This window comes from Aphelocoma coerulescens, chromosome 4A (genome assembly GCF_041296385.1).
Source record: "Aphelocoma coerulescens isolate FSJ_1873_10779 chromosome 4A, UR_Acoe_1.0, whole genome shotgun sequence".
Taxonomy (NCBI): Eukaryota; Metazoa; Chordata; class Aves; order Passeriformes; family Corvidae; genus Aphelocoma; species Aphelocoma coerulescens.
Genome location: NC_091018.1, coordinates 19669035 through 19690643, shown reverse-complemented (window position 1 = coordinate 19690643; position 21609 = coordinate 19669035). Strand labels below are relative to the sequence as shown.

At 42.4% G+C, this 21609-nt stretch overlaps 2 protein-coding genes across 6 annotated transcripts in view; both read right to left on the bottom strand.

Moving 5' to 3' along the window:
- NEXMIF (neurite extension and migration factor) overlaps nt 1-1940 on the bottom strand; it is a 177243-nt gene extending 175303 nt beyond the window's left edge. For 4 of the 5 annotated variants that reach the window (XM_069015674.1, XM_069015680.1, XM_069015681.1 and 1 more), the window contains exons 1-2: nt 1697-1731; nt 855-968 (exon numbers count right to left, since the gene is read on the bottom strand). The gene's annotated coding sequence lies outside the window, so the exon portion shown is untranslated. Of the gene's footprint in view, nt 1-854; nt 969-1696; nt 1732-1894 lie in introns of those variants that run through there. The other variant, XM_069015675.1, reaches the window with a different exon arrangement.
- Nucleotides 1941-1965: 25 nt separating this feature from the next.
- ABCB7 (ATP binding cassette subfamily B member 7) overlaps nt 1966-21609 on the bottom strand; it is a 39624-nt gene continuing 19980 nt past the window's right edge. Inside the window, exons 5-16 of the mRNA XM_069015685.1 lie at nt 20808-20940; nt 19677-19945; nt 18431-18519; nt 18257-18344; nt 17443-17617; nt 15872-16029; nt 15180-15343; nt 14889-15018; nt 14231-14402; nt 10537-10640; nt 8879-8986; nt 1966-6343 (exon numbers count right to left, since the gene is read on the bottom strand). Coding sequence (XP_068871786.1) covers nt 6125-6343; nt 8879-8986; nt 10537-10640; nt 14231-14402; nt 14889-15018; nt 15180-15343; nt 15872-16029; nt 17443-17617; nt 18257-18344; nt 18431-18519; nt 19677-19945; nt 20808-20940 — 1809 coding nt within the window. The 3' untranslated portion in view covers nt 1966-6124. The remainder of the gene's footprint in view (nt 6344-8878; nt 8987-10536; nt 10641-14230; nt 14403-14888; nt 15019-15179; nt 15344-15871; nt 16030-17442; nt 17618-18256; nt 18345-18430; nt 18520-19676; nt 19946-20807; nt 20941-21609) is intronic.

Sequence of the window (21609 nt, the reverse complement as noted above, 5' to 3'; positions counted from 1 at the left end):
TAAAATACTTGTGCCTTGTGCTCTTCCCCCTCCCTTGTATCCTGCCAAATATCCTACGTTCCTGCAATCACAAGTAGCGGCATCGACACGCGATATCACTCATCACCTTTTACAGATTCTGCAAACACTGTTTTCCCCAGAGAACATTCCCTGGTTTTAATTGTAAATAAGCTGAATCTTTTATCTGCTTTCTTCAAAAGCCAGGAAGATTTTCAATTCACTGAAGAAATAAAGATTTTTACAACTCTGTGTGAAAACACATGAACATGTATTTCCATGTTTTAAAAGCTCACAGCCCATTCTGTAATTCCTCCATTGCTGTTCTTGAATGGTTCTCTCCCAATACACACTGACCTTCATGTTCCATTTTCTCTAACGAGTCTAAAATGGAAACTTTTCATCTGTTCAACCTCCACTTTTCTAAATATTTGTTGGTGTGTGCATGTGGGGAAAATCTTCAGCTGACACTTGCAGAGCACTGCACAAGGCACTCAAAGACACCCCACCACCTGATGTATTCTGCTCCAGGCTCTTCATTCCTCTCCATAATTGAGGGGAAGAACTTGTTTCCTTCTCCCTCTCCAGCACAAGGCTGAGACTTTACCAGTTTACATTGGTGTGACTTAAAATGTTTTACTTGACAATTTTATAAAGGGCATTAGAAACTGGAAATGAATGTGGGGGAGCTGAGATGTTACATGACTCTTTCAGCTTTGGGGGTGCTGTTTTAAATTCTGTCCAAAGACACCAATAAAGCATTTTGGTTCTTTTTCTTTCAACTAATAAATCCACTGTGCAACTTAGTACAACTGACACTTCTGATCTGAGGGAGATCCCAACCCCAGCCTGCAGACCTGCCTCTGGAGAAGTCCTCTCTCAAGGTTTCTGCTGGTTTTCCAGGCTGGATAAGGCTCATGGTTATTCCCTGAGTTTAGTCCCAACATCTGCAGAAGCTGGTCAAAAGTCACCTGGGAGGAATTTAAAAGATAGTTTTCAAGAACTAACCATTTAAGGATTTTCTTATAAAGACATCAGATTTATCCACTAAAGACAAGAAGTAGCTGAATTCTATCTGCTCTATACGTTATTATATATCTATCTAAAATTTATCTCTTTTGCCCTTCCATCCATGACGTGGCCATTCCATTAACATCAGCAACACCTACGGAACACTCCTGCACAGTACCATTACAGGATTTAAAGGCAGACCAAATAAACCCTTAGAAACAGCAGCTGGAAGTTCATCCAGTCAGACTGGGAACACCCCAGGCTGCTCCAGGATCTCCCACCCATCCATCCATCCATCCATCCATCCATCCATCCATCCATCCATCCATCCATCCATCCATCCATCCATCCACCCATCCATGGTGCACAACCACACAGAGCTCAGTGACAGCAGGACAGTGGCTGTTGTGGCCCAGATCAATGCAGTGCAGTGCAGTTAATAACAACAAAAAAATATTTCCTGCATTCTGCTTTGATAATGAGCTGCAGCTGCAAGCAGAAATCCAGTCAGTGATTACAAGGTCATGTCAAGGGCTCAAGCAGATTCTTAAAACTGCTCTGCTTTGACTGATCACGCATTAAGAGTTTACATTTATAAAAATACAGTGTTTTAAAGCAAGAAACAGTCAGGCTTCTCACAAGCATGTTCATTCCCATCAGGGGGATGCAGCCAGCACGAGCTCCTCACCTGGTTTTGCAGCTCCACACACAAATGCAGGGGCTGTGAAAGCTGAGTGGGGGCAGAACCCAGGTGCGATCCATGAACTTTCCTCTCTGATGGATCACCTGGAATTCAGTCACCTTCTGCCAACCCACACCCTGGGATTGGTTACCTGCTCCACTGGCACCACCAAGCACCACAAACAATTGCTGAAGTAAGACTCACATTCCATACCAGTGCCTGTTTCCTCTGGGAATCACTGCAAAGCTGGAAGAGCCGTTGTGACAGCACAGCCATTTCTATTCACAAAGATAAATCCTTTATTTAGTAAGAATTATCTACACACAGATGAAGGACAGGAGTCGGGGTAAGGAGTCTTCCAGAGGAAGGGTTACACAATCTCATCTCAACCGAGCTGCCTGTGTTGTTCTGGAACACGTCACCTTCCTTTACAATGTCAGTTTTACATTTCCATTCTGAAAAGAAACTTGAACAAAATCTCAGTGTTGAGAGATGTAGGTAACTATTACTCCATGGAACAGAAGAGCTGAGATAACCTGAGGGATCGTCTGCAAGGAGTAAGCTTTGAACATGCACCCGGAAAAAGCACAACCTCCCTGCCAATCACTCATTAAGTTTCCTAACTTGGAGGTTAAAATAGCCCAAATTTTGTGTGTTGTGACTTGATACCCGGTGCATAAAAAGTTTTTACATGGGAATTAGGATTGATTTCTGTAAGTTCACAGTTAACAGATCACTACACACTGCAAGCAGCAGCCCCTTTTTAACGTCCATTTTCTACAAACACATTTCCTCTAAAAACAGAAAATGAAGAAAAAAAAATAAATGGCTTTTTCTACTCTAAAATTACAGGCAAAGGTTTTATAATGGGAGTAGATAACTTGAATTTTGAAAAACAACCAGCTACGAGTCCAGAATATGAAAAGCTGTTTAGAAAAGGGATGTTTCAGTTTGCAGCAGAACAGAATTACTGAGGCTGGGAGAGAGCCCCCAGATCAATCTGTCTCTGTGAGAATTGTAAGGCTTTTCTGAGAGATGCCAGGCAGACTGTCCTAAGGGTCAGTGTGCTACACTGAGTCTCTCCAAAGCCATCACTCTCCCATTCACTGCTTTAAGCATCTGCTTCAATAGTGACACTCTGGAGTCACCGTACAGGAATAAAAACTCCAGATAAAATTAAAAAAAAAACCAAAAAACAGCACAAGTTTGGCTTTGCAGCAGACAGGAGACTCACCCAGTATTGCTGCTGCTCTCCACAGCAATTCACTCCAACACAGCCACCACCAAGCCAGGAATGTTTATGCAGCAACTCCATGACATGGGAAAGTTTTCAGTCATCTCCAGAAACTCACTGCAGTTCTTTAAAACACATATTCTACTGTATGACTGGCCTCTTTGTCCAGAGTTGCCTCCTGTCATTCCATTTAAAGCTGGACAGAGCTGGAGCACATCCCCTGGCACCAAAAAGATGGCATAGACAGGTAATGGCCTTAGAGCTGCATCAAACCCTACAGATTTAAACAATTATTGATCATTCCTGGCATTTACCACCTGAAAACCGTCCTCATCCCAAAACTGCAATGCCCAAGACTCTCAGTTCTTGCAAAGTCCATCCCCAGTGATAAAATCCATCAGCTTTCATCTGAAATTGTCCCCTCACAAACACAATCAGACTTGGCATTAAAGTGGCTTTTGATTCCAGACATTTCAGAGACAATTCCCGATTCTGTGCACCCTGTAGGGGCTTTCTGGGATGTCCAAGCCCTGTAACATGGAAAACTTTTCATTGAGAAAACCCCTTTGCCTCCACATTCAGACCAGAGACATTTCTAATCCTTATGCCAAAAGGAAAACAATCACAGGATTGAAATACTACTGTTTACAGCCTTTGCCTGTTACCTGCTGCATGAACAGCACAGATTAATTCCAAAAACGAGCTATTGCAGAACGGGGAGGGAAGAGCCATAGTTTGGGGTTTGACACAATGCAGGAAGGGAGATTCCTCATAAATAAGATTTTCAATAAACCTTTGCTTTTTCTGGCAGTTGGGAGATAACTGCACCATTACAGTCCCCTCACTGCTGTCAGCAGCTAAATCAGGAGACAATTACGGAAAATAACAGGAAGGTTGTAAGCTGGAATTCTGCACTGCCACTACATTAACTGGACTTCACTTTGCTTCTGCACTCCAAGGATGAAAATTAAAGTGCTTTTAAAATAATTTTTAACTGGAGATTGATGCCAGGTTGTCTCTTCACCTATCATTTTAAGAGAGAGAAAATAAGTAACTAGCAAGGTTTCACTCCTTTTAAGTTATGTTCCTATTTTTAGTTGTAGGGGAGGGTATAACACAAAAAAATAAATGCTATTTGCAATTACATTTCCAGAAGCACCAAATTCAGCCCTTCCCTAGTGCCCACACTGAGAAATCTTGCATCTGATTTACAAACGTAATTATATCAGTGTAATTATACCGGTGTAATTCCCCAGAAATAACAAAGTTATTTTTCAGCATCCAAGAGAAAGATTTTAATTCTTAAATTCAACATGAAGCATTACACCAGGATAGCTCATGCTAAAGAGACACTGAATTTCCCTGGAGAGACAAAGCCTAAAAATACAATCCTGTGGTGGTGGGATGACCTGGGTTGGATGCTGGGTGCCCACCCAGCCTCTCCATCCCTGCCCTCCTCAGCTGGGCAGGGGAGAGGACACAATGAAAGGCTCATGGGATGAGGTGGGGACAGGGAGAGATCATCACTCAGCAATTACTGTCATGGGCAAAACAGACTCCAGTTGGGGAAATTAACTTCATTTACTGTGAATTAGAAGCGTGAGTTGGGTAATGAGAAAATGAAACAAAATCTTAAAACACCTTCCTCCCATCCCTGCCTTCTTCCCAGGCTCAAGTTCACTTCAGAATTCTCCACCTCCTTCCAAGCAGTGCAGGGGGCTGGGAACGGAGGCTGTGGTCAGTTCATCACCTTGTCCCTGCTGCTCCTTCCTCCTCATTCTCTTCCCCTGCCCCAGTGCGTCTTTTCCATGTGTCCTCTTGCCACAGGGTGCAGTCCTTCAGGAAAAGGCTGCTCCAGCATGGGTCCCCAGTCTCCAGTCTCTCCAGGGGTCCTGCCAAGAGCCTGATCCAGTGTGGGCTTCCCCCAGGGTCAGAGCCTCCTCTGGGAACTTCCTCCTGCTCCATCATGGGCTCCTTCCCAGGCTGCAGGCAGATCTCTGCTCCACCGTGGACCCCCATGGGCTGCAGGGAATCTCAGCTCTGGCACCTGGAGCTCCTCCTGCCTCTCCTTCTTCCCTGCCCTCGTGTCTGCAGGGCTGCTGCTCTCCCATGTTCCCACTCCTCTCTCTGGCTGCAGGTGCTCTTACACTTACAAAGCTTTTCCTCCCTTCCTAAGTCCATGATCCCAGCAGTGCATTGCCCTGTTGCTGATGTGCTTGGCCTTGGCTCTGCTGGACACAGGAAGTTTCTGGCACCTTCTCACAGCAGTGACCCCTGCAGCCCCCCCCCAAACACACCTGCAGTGTCCTGCAGATCCCAAAGACTGAGGTTTCCTCCCACTGGCAAAGTTCTGGCTGTTGAAATGAGGAGATTATTAGAGCAATGCTTTCAGCATTATCCAGGTCATTTTCTCATACATTAATGAGATACTAGAAATTTATGGAAGTCTTTATTGAATCTTAATTGCTCCCTAAGACCATGACTGAACTAGAAAGAGCGACTGCATTCTGCTTTGACTACTACAGCAGATGTTGAGGATACAGAATCCTGAACTTGGATTTGTTCATTTTTCACTTAAAAATACTGTTAGTTTTCCTTTAGAATGATACCAATCCATTTCCTGATAGTGCTGTATGAAAGGTGCTTCTGAAAGGTGACAGGGGTAATTCCAGTATTTAGTTTGCTACTAGAAGCCTAATATTTTGTTGAGGCTGTTCTTACTCTCTGCAAGGAAGAAGATTTTAAACCAGAACGCCACTGAAGAATTTAAAAGACATCTTCCTCACTAGCAAATGAGTTCAAATTAGCCCAATTACAATTAAAACATGACGTATTTATCAACCATCAGTGATGAGAAATAATGTAAATCAAGGACAAGTCTGTTTACAATTTAATAATCCACATCAAGCGACTACCAGGAGAATTTACCGATGCCTAAAAAATTGCCATAAATTACACTCTTGGTTGGGAAGTTTAAAGTTTTTGAAAAAGCTCAGCTCTTGCAGATGCCACTGAATATTAGAGATTCCTAAAGATGCAAAAATAGAACTCCTTTGGTTGAAATTATGTCCCTCTGTGAAACTGTAAAATCCAAAAACTGCAAAACCCAGAAGTTTTTGAATGCTGACTTAAAAACAAGAGCTGCATTTCACCATATTCTTGTGAATTTTTAACCTGCTATACAAGATCCAGGATCATACTCAGCATGAACAGTTCCCACAGCCTTTCACACTGTTGATAATTTCTTCTTCTAGCTTCTTCCTTTCCTCCTCTTTGGATGTCTGGTTATTTCTCTCCTCCCAGTTTGGATGGTTGTGACTGTGGAGCACTTTGCTGCTCTGTGTGTGCCACATTTCATAGTAGAGATTGCTGGGATTTGCCAGGAGCTCTGCGTGCCTGCCACGTTCTGCAACTTTACCCTGCAAAACAAGGGCAGTGAGTCAGGAATCCACATCACCAGATCCTTAGGAATATGCCAGCCTATGGACCACAGGCTCATGGTATGGATTAGAGCAGTTATTAATGAGAAGGAGCTTGAGACAGCAAGGAAAGACTGAATGCACAGTGCACTCACTTGTGTGGGCACTGCCAGCAGAAAGCAAGGAGCCGTGCTCGTCTCAGACTGCAGGTGCCTTTTGTCCACCTGGACAAAATCTAAAGTCCACCAGCATGGAAAGTTTTACTATTTAAACTGGAGGAGTTATTTAAAGTAAATGTGGACCTCTGTATGAGGAGCAAGGTGTTCAACTACTCCTGCAAAGATCACATGAATGTATCAAAACAAACACATATTTGTCTTTGCTTGGTAACAAACACACATGAAGAAGCTAAAAGAGAAGAGCAAACAGAGAGACAAAGCAAAGCACACCTAAGATCAAATCCTGAAAACAATTAGTGTAAACTGTGCTTTTATAGGTGCTCTGTAGCTTGTGTCACTGCAATCACCACCACGAAAATTGTGTGAGTGGTTCAGTTCTCTGGGCTGTTCTCAGGAGCAGACAGGATTTATTGACTATCAGCATGGAAAGGAAGAGTTGGAGAGGAGAATTCCATGAGAACTCAGAGAGAGAAACACCACCACTCTTCAAAAAACCAAACTCATCTTCCTACTTCAAGAGACACATTCACTGACTTCAAATTAAACTAATATATTCATTCTCCAGCCACTCTTCCTTCTGGGAAAGGACAGCATTACACACACAACCACACGGCTTTGATATTAGTTCTAAATTCTGATCTACAATTAAATCTACCTCCTTGTGACATCTGTTGACGGACATGCTGGGAAAAAAATTGGGTCTTGGCACTTCTATTAGTAGTTATGCCAGTGGAATCTGAACAAATATACACTTGATCAACAGAACTGCAGAATTCATTTAAATCCTTTAAGTGATTCATTTGGAGTAGAGACCAGGCTTTTGAATTATGGCTTTTTTTTAGTAACTCTTGACCAATCCTCAAAAATGGAACTTCTCTGCTCAGCTCCACAACATCAGCATCTGTATCATTACTCCAACATTTACTCACTCAGGAATGATTCTGATTTTACCTCAGCAAAGGTGCTGGAATTGAGATTCTGTGATTACCACTGCTAAGCAGAACCAGCCACAGTCATCCTGTCTCATCCCTGCTCCTGAGCCTTATTTACCCAGCTGCTAACACATCAATCCCGCTGGGATGAGAGCGGCACACGTCAGCGCTGCCTCGGGAAGCCGGCGGGCACCGGCGGGGATGCGCTGCCTCCCTCATCCTCAATCCCATCCTTCAGGAAAGGGAGCACCCTGGCTCCTTCACAGTTCGAGGCTGTGCTTTTATTTTTAATTTAACAGTTACATTACAACACAAAACACACTCTTAGGAAGCTGTGAAAACTTGCATGGAAAACAAAAAGCTGCTGATTGCCTTGTGACACGTTACAAAATGCTTGCGAGATGTTTTAACGTGCACTTGTAGAAAGGATACACCTTAGGAGAGGATTTTTCAGCAAAAGCTGAAAAAACAAAGCAGATCAAAACCAAATAAAAACTCCATGGAGCATTGCAAGTGATTTATTCCACTACTTCATCCTGAGATTCATATAAAGCTGAGTCTTGTGTAGCAAATGTCACCATTTCATAAGATATTGTTCTAATTGTCCATGAAATCATTGAATGTAGTGTAAGAATAATTTATTTGCTTTTAGATGTGTATTTTAAGTCCCTAAATACACCTATGAGCACAAGCTTATAAATAGCAACTGATAAAAATGAATGCAGAGATAAATTTAACATCTATTATCAGCAGATTAGAGCACTGTACTTTCAGCATTATCAGTTGAAAGAATAATTATGAAGTTATCATAAGGACATTTGTTTATTTTAAATCTCTTGCCAGATATGGGTAATAAAGAAAAAACTGGACTTTGGATGAGTGTCAGGTAACAGCTCAACACTGACATTAGGGAACCAAATGTTGAAACATGTTGGTTTTTTTTTAGAAGAGAAGCCTACAGAAAGGGAATAATCACACTTTTCTACAGGTACAACAGAGGATGGTGCTCAGATTTTTAACATAATTAGGTGGAACAATCCTGCAATCGTTGTATCTGCACAGAAACAGAACATGCTGTCCTCTCTCTTTCCACTGAGAGGAAAAAATGGATGTATGTGAAAAATAGACACTCACTGAGCCATGAGAGTGAAGCATAAATTGGGGGAACACATTAGGAAACTTCATCTGACAGAAGCATGCAAAAAGTTAGATTAAAAACATGCAATAGTAAGGCATAAAAATAACAATATACAAGAGAGTCAAACAGGCCAAGTTTGGGCTGGACTTTTCAAACACGGTTTATTTCTAAACAAAAAATTTCCAGCAGCTTGGGGGGAGTGTAATAATTCAAAGTGGACACACAGAGTCCCTAAACCAAACCCTGCTGTGATGTGAAAGTCACACAGCACCAGGTGAGCCCTCACCTGATCCAGCACGATGATCTCATCTGCATCCACCACTGTGGACAACCTGTGGGCAATGAAAATCGACGTCCGGTGCTTCACCATGTCCCTCATGGCTTTGAGAATGTTCTGCAAGATTGGAACAGACACAGACTCTTACACGCTCCTGAGTGGGATGAGGAGAAATAAAATGCTGCTGGAAATATGCAAATTACTGTAAATAAGTTTTGAGAAACATCTCTGGTACTGCTACAGCTTCCCAATAACAAACAGCCACGAGTACGTACAGGAGAAACAGAAGAGTTCCAAACATGAAATATCTGTGGTTTTGCAAAAGCCTCAAACTGAAAAAAAAGCTTGTATTCACAGAAAAACACAGCTATCCCCAGGGACAAAGGAAGAGAAGTGTCACTTCATTTCAGGGAAAACTTCCCCACGGAGCCATGCTGCACAAGCAGCAAACAGCAGTAAAAGCATCTGAAAATAAGAACTCCTCATGGTGGTAATAATAATGCTTTCCAATGACAGTTAAAGAAAAAAATCTCTCTCAGTATTATGCCAATGTGGAACAAAGAGCAATTCTGGGAATTATCTATCTATCTATCCAGTGTTTCCTTTGTGAGCTCTATGCCATCTTCCAAACCACATCCCTCTGCAAGGAGCACTGACTGGGAATTTGTGCCCTCACTACCCTACGTGAACTGTCCACTTTATTTCCCTGAAAATTTTTGTCACAAAACATTTCCATTCCCAGGCATACTCTTGTGGAAAAGCCTCATTTTCATTTGCTGTCGTCCATGTGCATTTCTACTGTGAAACTTTCAGCATTGCTTATGACTCTGGCATAGATACAGCAAAACAAGAGAGGAAGAATCCAAGAACTGAGTGTGATGTGGACATTTCTGGTCCATGAGGAAGCTGTGCTACAGTTCAGTGCTGTGCTATATGGATGTATAGTTCATATTCTGGATGCTTTGCATCTGGAAAATGAAAGTAATTTAGTGATTACAGGTCAATAAATTCACTCAATAATCTGCATAAGTGAACAGAGCTGTAGCTTAGCTCATTTTTGATGACATTAGTTTGGGAAATTACTGCTGGTGCTGAGAGTTTTGTGCTTAAGCAAAGATGCTGTTATGAAGCCTGATGCAGTTCCTGTCACAGTGTCACCACATCCATGTCACAGCCCTTCCTGTGGATGAACACAAATGAATACCAGCACTGCAGGTCACACCCACCTCATCTGCATCTGCTGCACAACAAACAAGGTGGGGTTTTGTCCTGCATTATGTCCCAAATATTTAGAAAGCTGTTTTGATGGATGCTGGATGGCATCTAAACACCTTCTAAAGTGGATTGGAAAGCTTCACACTTCATGGCCACCTGAGGTATTGGCACCAGTTTCAAGGGATGAATGTGTCAAGGTGAATGGGACTTCCAGAGTGGAAACAGAAAATAGCCCAGAGACAGCTGATATCCCTCACTGTCTCCAGGTAGATGGACTGAGCATCTCTGCTCTGCTCTTAAGGACAACAGCTTAGACACAGCATCTCTTAATAATGCTGAGAAAACACTTGAAAAAGAACAGAATTCTTTCTCAGAGGAAAAGAACATGGAAAAGCATCAGAATCAGACATCATTGCACCACTTAAATTTTGGAATTTTTTATCCCAATTTACCTCTTCTGTAATTGAATCTAAAGATGATGTGGCTTCATCATAGAGAAAAATATGTGGCTCCTTTAACATTGCTCTAGCAATTGCAACTCTTTGCTTTTCTCCTCCTGGATGAGGGGGAAAGAGGAAAGAAAAGAAACAAGATTAAGTTACAATTGTGATAGTCTAAATTCAACAGCAGACATGATTTTTGAGGGCTGGTTCTTGGTTTATTTCCTTTTTTTAATAGACATCATAGTTACTGCTGACAAATGTCTGACATGTTACATAAGATAGCACACAAGTTCCTGCTCCCTGGTAAATTTAGTGATTCAAGATTGCTCATCCTTTTGGAAAAGGACAGAGAACTGTTTTGTATCTGCTCCAAGGCAAGAGTCTCACACAGGTGAGTAACAATGCTGTACAGTTACTCACTCTGTACACCTGGCAGTAGGAGCCCATTTTCCTGGCCTAAGCTCTGCCCCATCCAGCAACTCTGCACTCACAAATCTCATTTTCTCTCACCAGTGCTCTGTCCATGCCTGCTGTATTTGGATTTCAGGCATTTTGCTCACACATTGTGTCTTTCAGGTCTCTCCTTGATATTCATCCAACTTCCCACCCCATAATGGCAAATTTCACTCAAGAACAGTTAATATGGTACTGAAAACCACCTTCAGCCTGCAATCTACAGCCTGGTGGTTTCTGATATAACCCAGTTTCAGACTAGTTTCCTTCCTTAACAATTCTCACAGCCAACATCTACTCAAGAATAACTCAGGACAACTTTTACAGACAGGAAAACAGGTGCACTTGAGAACTTAAAATCTGCTAAACATTTGGTACGCGACGCAAACGCGTCACATTTGTGCACTTGTCCTCCTTTGTTTTACTCAAGACTTCAAAACATTCCATTTAATACCATTATATTCTTGTTAATGTTCCATTGCTATCAGGAGGCAACATGCTTTCATCAACCATTTAAAAGGCTGGTGGTAATGCTGCAGTTCACATTTTAAACTGTCCTTGGCAGAACTCAGTAGCAATTAGAACTGTACGATTTACTCAGTCTATTTTAGTGTTCTCTCCCTCCCTCCCCTACACAGCATCTTCAAAACTCACAGCTTGACAATATCCATGTTTGAAAGACGTATTTCTGTAACCACATCCTTTATATTTGCAGCAGATCCACTTGTCTCATGTTGCTCCCCATTCACACTCAGGGCAGCAGCGCAGTAACTGTTCCATTCACAAAGTCAGGGATTTGGGGCTGTTGCAGCTCTGCCTGTTACACATCTATCAGCCAACACTGATGTGGGTTCTACTTGGAATAACCCAAACAACTTGTTTTTCATTCTTTATTCTTGATTAATCAATCCTTGAGAACAGTGAGAACTGCACAAAATGCTACTTCACCATTTAAATTGGTAAAGCTGCATTTAGCTGCATCATTACAGCTAAAACCTTGTTTTTCCACCGTGCACGTAAACCCCTGGATTTTAAAGAGAACCACTTCAATTCACACAGCTTTTACTCCCCGTTTCTGCCACAAAATAACAGAACAAATCAGGACTTTGTGTTCTCCTTAGACTTAAAGAAGCCTCACCCAACCTAAAAAAGCCCAACAAACTGATTCTGAAATTAACCTTTGTAAGAATTTAGGGAGCCAACTGACTATTGAGAAAACTGTAGATTCCAATTAGCAGTAACTTTTTTACAGAGCAACTAAAGGAACTCAGAGCTTTCCATTTGATATCTCCAATTCTTTGAACAATGACACCATTTCTGAGAGCACTGGCCTGAGACTCCTGTACCTTGGCTCCACACATTCCTGAAGCTTGTCTACTACTGGTATTTGTCAATACCCATCTAATTGTTGAAAAGAGGAAACTGAAGCTTTTATTTCAGTGGATGCCCACTCAGAGTTCAAAAGAATTCCACTGTGTTTCTCCTGAGCATTTTACATACTCTTTCTTCTTTAAGTACAAACAAAGCAGGAAAACACAACTCCCTTCCCTTTCTAAACACCACCTTTGTGGAAGCACTGGCCGGTGGGTGCTTCTGACCATCCCAGTGGCAGCACAAACTGAAGGATGGAGGAAAGGCAGAACCCAGTTTCAGAAAGGCTCCGTTACAGGAGTCTCGAGGGCAGAGGGAAACTCCAATATAACCCCACACATTGCTCCAGACTTAGAAAAGGGACATGGAATCATTCAGGTTGGAAAAGCCCCACAAAACCATGGAGTCCAACTGTTCCCCCAGCACTGCCAAGGCCACCACTAACCCATGTCCCCAAGTGCCACATCCACATGGATGTTAAATCCCTGCAGGCCTGAGGACTCCACCACTGCCCTGAGCAGCCTGGTCAAACATTAATCCAAACATGGATTTTCCTAAAATCCAATCTAAACCTCAACACAAGGTTAAGGCTTCGAGCAACCTGATCTAGTGAAAGATGCCCCTGCTCACAGCAGAAGGGTTGGTCTAGATGATTTTCAGAAGGTTCCCTCCAACTGAAACCATTATATTCTTCTATAAACACCAAGACATTTCAAACCTATTGTCAGTCAAATCCTCTTTCTAGCAATTAAGAGTGTGGGGAGACAGGCAGCACAAGACAAATCTTTCATTGTTAGCACGATTCTCTTCAGTTCAGTTCTGCCAGTACCTATTTAGCACCTTCTATTCCCTCACCCAGATCTGTGCTTCACATATTTTATCTCCCTTCTAAGTTTCTCCATAATCCCATTCTGCACCGTGCACACTTTCTCCTGCACACACATTCTGGGTACAGGCTGTATCCTCTCATCCCCGGTTTCAAAGGGACCAGGACTCCTTACTGCAGCAGCTGCAGAGAAAGAACCACCCCTCAGAGCTGTCTCTGCAACAGGCAGCACCTCTCTGCACCCACTGCATCCCTCTGCTCCTGCATGAGAGGGCCCAAAGCACACATAAAGTTCCCAATTCTAGTCCACTACCCAAAAAGATCATGAGAAAAATAACTTTTACTTAGATGCACCTCCAGCCTCACTTATGATCTCATTTAACACTATCCCCTGAAAATACATTCCTTTGAGTATCTTGCAGACTACAGCTGCCTTAAACTGCAGACCTTCATATTAATATTTAGCCTTTATAGGTAGGTATTTTGGGCTCCTCTCTACAAGGACATTGAGGTGCTGGAGGGTGTCCAGAGAAGGGACACGGACCTGGGGAAGGGTCTGGAATTTAAATCCTATGAGGAGCAGCTGAGGGAGCTGGGAAAGGGGCTCAGCCTGGAGCAAAGGAGGCTCAGGGGGGACCTTGTGGCTCTGCACAAGTCCCTGACAGGAGGGGGCAGCCGGGGGGGTCGGGCTCTGCTCCCAGGGAACAGGGACAGGAGGAGAGGGAACGGCCTCAGGCTGGGCCAGGGGAAGTTCAGGTTGGATGATAGGAAGGATTTCTTCACTGAAAGGTCATGCACTGGAGCAGGCTGCCCAGGACAGTGGTGGAATCACCACCCCTGGAAGTGGTCCAAAAAGGGGTGGACGTGGCACTTGGTGATGTGGTCTAGTGGGCGTGGTGGGATTTAGACTAAAGTTGGACTTGATCTTGGAGATCTTCTCCAACCTTAATGATTCCGTTCTACAAGCTAAATAAGCTAAAAGCAAGCCTGAGGACTAAACTCTGCAGGGAACTTTGAGGCAGCAAAAGGGATACAAAGAAGCTGTGAGCCAACCTGAGAGCTTGAGTCCTCGCTCCCCGACCTGGGTGTTGTAGCCATTGGGCATCCTCAGGATGGCCTCGTGGATCCCTGCCAGCCTGGCCACTGCATACACCTCCTCTGCTGTGGCCCCTGTTTTGCCATAGAGCAGGTTGTAGTAGATGGTGTTATGGAAGAGAACAGCATCCTGCATTTGTGGGAAGCACATTTTAAATAAGAAACCATGAACAACAGCTTCAAAACCGTCCCCAGCCCGTGAAACAATCAATACAGAACAGCTTATATTTTTCTTCACAAAGCCTGAAGGTAAAAGTGTTTGGGGAAATTTCTTTCCCCAAAAAAGGGATTAATATATTTTGTGTCCTAAATATGTATGTCATGTGTACTTTCACCACTTTGCTAACTCATTACGGGTGGTAATCAACTATAAAGCTAAATCACTTAAAGCTGCAGGCAGTTTCTCATGGGGAGGCTTAAACACATTTCAGAAATTGGATCTATATGATGATGCATATCAAAACCTAATATTTCCTGGGGGGAAAAAAAGTCTAGTTCCTTTGAAAGTCACCATGCAACACCACTGCTTTAGGACTGGCCTTCACTGAACCACAGTGCCAGATACTGAGATTTACTGTTAAAATGGACTATCTGGGGAGAAGGAAACATGGAATACCTGAGGCACAACTCCTATTGCCTTCCTCAGACTTTCCAAACTGACATCTTGGATGTTCTGTCCAGCAACATAAATATTTCCTTTCTGAGGTTCATAGAAACGAAATAATAACCTCACGATGGTGCTTTTCCTGGAATTGAAAAGAATTGAAGTTAATGTTACATCCTGGTTTGCCATTTACAATCTCCAATCAGAATTGATGTACAAACAAAAACAATAAAAAGCAAACACAGCACCACATTTAAGAAACTAAATTCTGCATTGATTGGCATATTTAGTCCATTTACCCACCCTGACCCACTACCTCCTACAATGGCCACTTTCTTTCCTGCAGGGACTTCAAAGGACACTCCAGCAAGGACTTTCTGCCCCTCCAGGTATTCAAAATGCACATTGTCAAAGGTGATGGAAGCAGTCTGGGGGGTGATCTGCAGGGGTGGAGCCAGCTCTTTGTCCTATAAAAAGAAGAGCTCCACTTTATCTGCTGCCCAGAAGTTAATCTCCAACACTTCAACAACAGCCCTTTCCCACCTCAGAAAAAGGCAGACAGACACTCCAGCTCAGATATGTGGAAAATAATCATAATTTGCTGCACAAGTGACATTGGTTTGCTCCTCCTTTTCCCCAAAGGAGGGAAAAATTCCTGCTGTAAACACTCAGCCTCATAACTTCTTTCGCAATATAGTCTGCATCATTAATTACCAATAAAAATTCAAGCACGAGGCATGAATACTTAAATAAAAAAATCTCAATAAGAACACAGCTTCCATGAAGGAATTTTTGCTTCTCTGCAACAAAAAAAAAAATATCAACTGCTATTGCAGTAACTGCACTTAAAGAAGAGGCAGAACAGCAATCTTATACACAACTCTTTTGTGAATAAAAATTAAACCTGGAAGATCAGGACAGGGTGAAATGATGGCATTGCCACAAACAGTCCTATTAAATACCCAGATACTTCAGGAAAATAAGCTACTACTTACTTTAATTTTGGTATCTACACTGAGAAGTGTAAACAAGGTATTCATGTCTATAAGTGCTTGTCTTGTCTCTCTGTACACTGTTCCCAGGAAGTTTAGGGGCAGAGAAAGCTGGAACAGCAATCCATTCACCATTACCAGATCTCCAACAGAAAGGCTGCCTTAAGACAAAAGGGGTGTGAGAGAATAAGGAGACTTGAAGGGTTGTCTTGTTAGGACGCACCAAAAGACTTAAAAGAAATGATCAAGTCAATCAAGTCTAATTTCTTTTATCCCATTTCTAAACCCAGATGTTTAAATAGCAAACAAAACCCCAGAACCCACTCCCAGATTTTATACAGGTGTGCCTGAAACAAACGGCAATGTTTCTGTGGATTTCACTTTTTAAGAGATATAATAGCACAGGCAAATAAGGCAAGCAGCATATACAACATCAGACTGTACAGCTGTAAAATCCACAGAGAGGCCTAAGGAAGTTAAAAGGGGAGGAAATAATATATGGAAGCACAAATCAGGAAAGACAATCTTAAGTACAATTACAGACAAATCCAAATGATAGAATTTGTCATGATCAAGAGAGAGCTTTCATGCTGTATATACCACAGAGCTGCTAAAACACACTGAGAACCTCTGGGCAGCTCAGTATCAAACAGGCTGATCAAGGGAAAACTCAGGATGACACACCAGCTAAAGGTAAGTGCCAGGTCAGTTCAGCTGAAACAGGCCCAGAAAGATGATTTAAAGCCATATTTCGACCATCCTGCTTAAAGCTATTCTAAATCTTCCTAAGAACAGCCATAAACTGCACCTACTGACTGATCTGTTCAGTGTAACCCTTCCCTGCCCTGGCATCTTTAAAAAGGGCAAAGCAGATGCAAGAAAGAGCACATGGTATAAAGGTCTGCCCTTCAAACACTTCTGGATGTTAACAGTCTTTAAAGCATCATTATTTTTACTCTAAAATCACCTTGCTTTAGCAGAGCTTTATCCCGATACTGTATTTGAAGCTTGTACTGTGTCTTCCTAATCAAGCAGGCTTTACTTTATGAAGCAAATTAGACAAGAATAGAGCATAGAGAAGCAATTATTTTCATAATGTGCCATTATTAATGTAAGGAAAGTGAATTATTGGTAAAAAACTACTGGAGACAAAGCACAGGGGTATATATACACACTGAGTCTTGCCAACATGGGAAGGGAGAACGGCAAAAAGAAAGGATCTTTGTAGAAGATCCACAGAAATATTTGTATCTATAGAAGTGCCTTTCAAAAACCTTCAAGAGAAACTTCCTGAAGTGACATTTTCCTGGGATCTTTCTTTAACTGCTAAACTTTTAAAATGTTTTTGATAAAATCATAGTATGATTGAGAGAGTCATCGAGAGAGAGAGAGAGATAATGGAATTAATAATACTCCAAGAGGTAGAAATAGACAAAACCTAAGCAAGAAACTCTCAAGCAAAACCTCTCAAAATGAACTATCACATCAACCCTCAGTTAATTAAAACTAACACCTCTGCTATGGATGGCTGAGGTAAAGGACACTCATTTTAGGCTTACAGACAGATGAGTTACCTGCAAGAATGCCCTGGCTGGCGAGCACCATGATGGCTGTTAAACCAACGCTAAATATAGCGCTCTGGCCAAAGTTGAGGAGAGCTAAAGTAGAGGTAGTCTTCAGGGAGGCTTTTTCATAGATCTTCAGGAACTCATCATACCGTTGGGCTTCGTATTTTTCATTATTGAAATACTACAAAACAAACACAAATGGTAAATGTGACAGTGTCAAGGATGTTAGTCTGTTTAAGTGGCTCTAAAATCCAGTATGAACAGACTATGTGCACTGATACACACAGCTCCTCTCCAACAGTTCTAGGGACTAATGGAAAGAAATCACAGAATATCCTGAGTTGGAAGGGACCCACAAGGATCATCCAAGCCTAACTCCTGCCCAGGACACCCCAACAATCCCACCCTGTGCCTGAGAGCGTTGTCCAAACGCTCCTGGAGCTCTGGCAGCCTTGGGGTCGTGCCCATTCCCTGGGAGCCTGCTCAGTGCCCCACTACCCTCTGGGTGAGGAACCTTTCCCCAATATCCAACCTAAACCTCCCCTTCAAGACCAAGTTTACTCGCTGCAGAAATTGATGGTCAAGATGATTCAGCCATGAAAGAAACTTCTCACTCTTTATTAGCAAAGAGATTTTTTCAGCCCCCCTAACAACCTTCCTGCTACTCTGTCAATGCCACGCAGTACTCTTCAAATGAATAATGCTTAAAAATACGCTATTTTTCCAAATATGCAGTCCTATAAAAGATGAATCTTATGACTCACTTCCCTAAGGCTGACAGAAGCAAGACAAAGAGCCTGGTCGTAAAGACTGGCCTTACCTTCACAGTCTCATAATTCAGGAGCGAGTCAATGGCAGCGTTACCGGCATCGTTATCAGCTTTGTTCATTTCTATCCGAAACTTAGTCCTGGGAAAGGAAGGTTTGATCCAGTCACGAGTTCAAGCTGAGGCATCAGAGCACCCTGATGAATGGGAGGGCAGGGCCTGCCTTACCTCCACTGTGTAATTCCTATCGTGAATGCTGCATAGGCTCCCAGTGTCCCCAGAGTGACCAAAGCAAACTCAGCACCGCATTTGTAATACTGGAAGATATAAAATCAAATGGAAAAAAAAGAATCATCAGCAGCATTTTCAAAATTTTGCTGTTGTCTCCAGCTAAGCTATCCTAATTTTAAGACAAGAAATGATGGTCCTTCCCGACACAATCCCTGCTCTGAACAGCTTAAGGCTAAATAAAGGCTTAAACTCAAAAAGAAAGCAGCAAGAAGGATTTAGATAGAAAGATTGGAGTCAATAACCAAGAGCTGGGTGTGTATAATACTACAAAGTTATTTTTCACATTATAAAACATAAATGCTGCTGATGCTTGTGCTGTTTTCACAAATAAGCATTTGTTTCCATGCTTTTTGAGTGGATTTTGAAAGAAAGCCGAAGACTGTGGAAGAAGAAATAAATGGCCTTGCAAAACAACTTAGGAAGAGTTTTCTGTATTTCAGGGCACATCAGGAGAGAAGAGCCCTAAGGAGGGTTGGCTGACAGCCAGCCTGGTCTGCAACTTCCACTGCTTAGAAAATGTAACCTAACATCAACAGGCATTTCACTGTTCCATTCAAACTAAAGTCCTTCTAAAAAGGCCAATAAACAAAACAAGGTTCTTGTTTTTAATTTAGTCTAAGATACATAATCAAGATTTAGATTTTTGCACCCAAATAGTACCCAAAGATCCTGACTTCAAAGACAGGAAGTGTGATTTATTTTATAGAAGTTCAAATTTCAGGGTATTAAGCTTAAAACTTGCCAGAAGAAGCCTATTTTCCAAAAGCTAATGTTCACTTTTAAGTTCTGGATAAGTTCAGATCAGTATTCAGGAAAGGGCCAATAATCACTCCCTTCTCTACCCTGAATACACTAAACAACAACATTCCTGGACATTCATATTCTGTTTCCATACTACATTTGACACAGTTTACTTTTCTAATTTCATTTTTCCAACAATTCTGAAGAAAAACATTAGAAACTGTCCACATGAATACAACTGGCTGAAGAGAGGTTTTAAATGTGCAAATAATTTCAAACAAGCTGATTTAAAGAAACTGATATTTGAAAATTACGGATTGCTCTCTTTTACAGTAGTTGCTTTCACCCTGTAAATTCAATTATTGTTATTAATACTCAGTAGACTTGGTAACAGCATTATTCCTAAGTGAGACAATTCCAACAATGACTAAACCACACTTACCAGAATTCCACTGACCAGAGCCACTTCAAACATTGTAGGTCCCAGATTAAACACCAAAGCACTAAGAACAAAACTGATGCCCCTTGTGCCTCTGTCAATGGTTTTTGACAGTGCTCCTGTTTGCCTGCTTAGATGGAAGGCCAGATCCAGGTTGTGAAGGTGCAGGAAAACATTCTTGGCTATCCTCCTGATTGAATTTTGAGCTACTTTCCCAAATACTGCATTTCTCGCTTCATTAAACAACGCTGCCCCAGCTCTTGAGATACCATCTAAAAAGGGATGAAAAAGTTTACAAAATGAAAATAATTATATTTTCAACTTCCCTTCATGCATGAAATTACACTAGACTCATTCTTTATATATTTTCAACAATTTTAGTTCAAAGGTAATTTATACTTAATTGGCCCAAGCTTTATGCAATTTTTCATTTATAAACCATTGTGCATGCATTTAAATCAGTTTCTTTTGCAGCTGGTTATAAGAAAGGGCAGGATTTATAATCAAGAATAATTTCTATAAGCATTATTTCATTTTTTAATTGGAATACCAGAAGCAAGGTCAGAGAATATTGGGAACAGACATCAACACAGTAACTGTGAAATAGTTACAACACTCTGAGGGCTGGAGCCCCTCTGCTCTGGGGAAGGCTGGGAGAGCTGGGGGTCTTCACCTGGAGAAGAGAAGGCTCCAGGCAAACCTTAGAGCCCCTTCCAGTGCCTAAAGGGGCTCCAGGAGAGCTGGAGAGGGACTTGGGACAAGGGATGGAGGGACAGGACACAGGGAATGGCTTCCCACTGCCAGAGGGGCAGGGTTAGATGGGATATTGGGAAGGAATTGTTCCCTGGGAGGGTGGGCAGGCCCTGGCACAGGGTGCCCAGAGCAGCTGTGGCTGCCCCTGGATCCCTGGCAGTGCCCAAGGCCAGGATGGACAGGGCTTGGAGCTCACTGGGACAGTGGAAGGTGTCCCTGCCCATGGATGACCTTCAAGGTCCCTTCCAGCCCAAACCACTCTGTAATTCTGTGATTCACAACCAGCTGTAATGCTCAGCAGTGCAATGGTCAGGAGCTCTGCTGAGCCCCTCCCTCACTGCAGACCCTTAACTCCCATCCCCAGTTTGGGAATACACTCACAGCCCACGAGAACAGCAGTTGCCAGGGTAGCCACAGTGCTTGGGGCATCGCCGAGGTTGAGCACATTCCCAGATACCTGGTTGAGGTTGTCCACTGCATATTTAAACATGAAGGGAACCAGTATATTCATGGCCTGAAAGCAGGAGCACACCAATTAGACCACTTGTATTAAAACAACTATTTATGCCTTCTATGGAGCATACTATTTTTTCTGAGATTGCTCTACTGTTGTATTTAGTCCTTAAGCACTTAGTGCAGCTGAGCTGGCTCTTTATTTCAAGCACAATGTTCTCCACTATTAAATCTTTGCTGCTGGGACTGCAGGGTTACTTTGTCTCTCTCATTTTAAATATGGATTAAATATGTCTGCTTTTAAATATGGATTTCTATCCTCAACAAACTGCACACTGCAAAGGCCCTGGAAGTGAGGCTGAGCTCTCAGGACAGCATGAGAGCCCAGGAAATGAATCAAGCAGCAGCCACTGCATGACACACACAGTGCTACTAAATTATGTCCTCATTTGGAGCTGCTTGCTCTTTGTGATGCTGACAATATTCAGTGTGAAGCAGCACTGTTACACAGGAAACCCCTCACCCACACATGGCTAACACGGCATCACTGGGATGGATTAAACCAAAGCTCCTGGGAAGTCAAAGAAAATAAGCTGACCCCTCCTTTGTCTCTGTTAATACTCCCCTAAAATTTAAATAATGCTTCCCATTTGCAACATCGCTCTAAACTTTAACTTGGTATCTATTAACCCTGGGGTTTGGCACAACAGCACAAAAGACTTTCTGTACA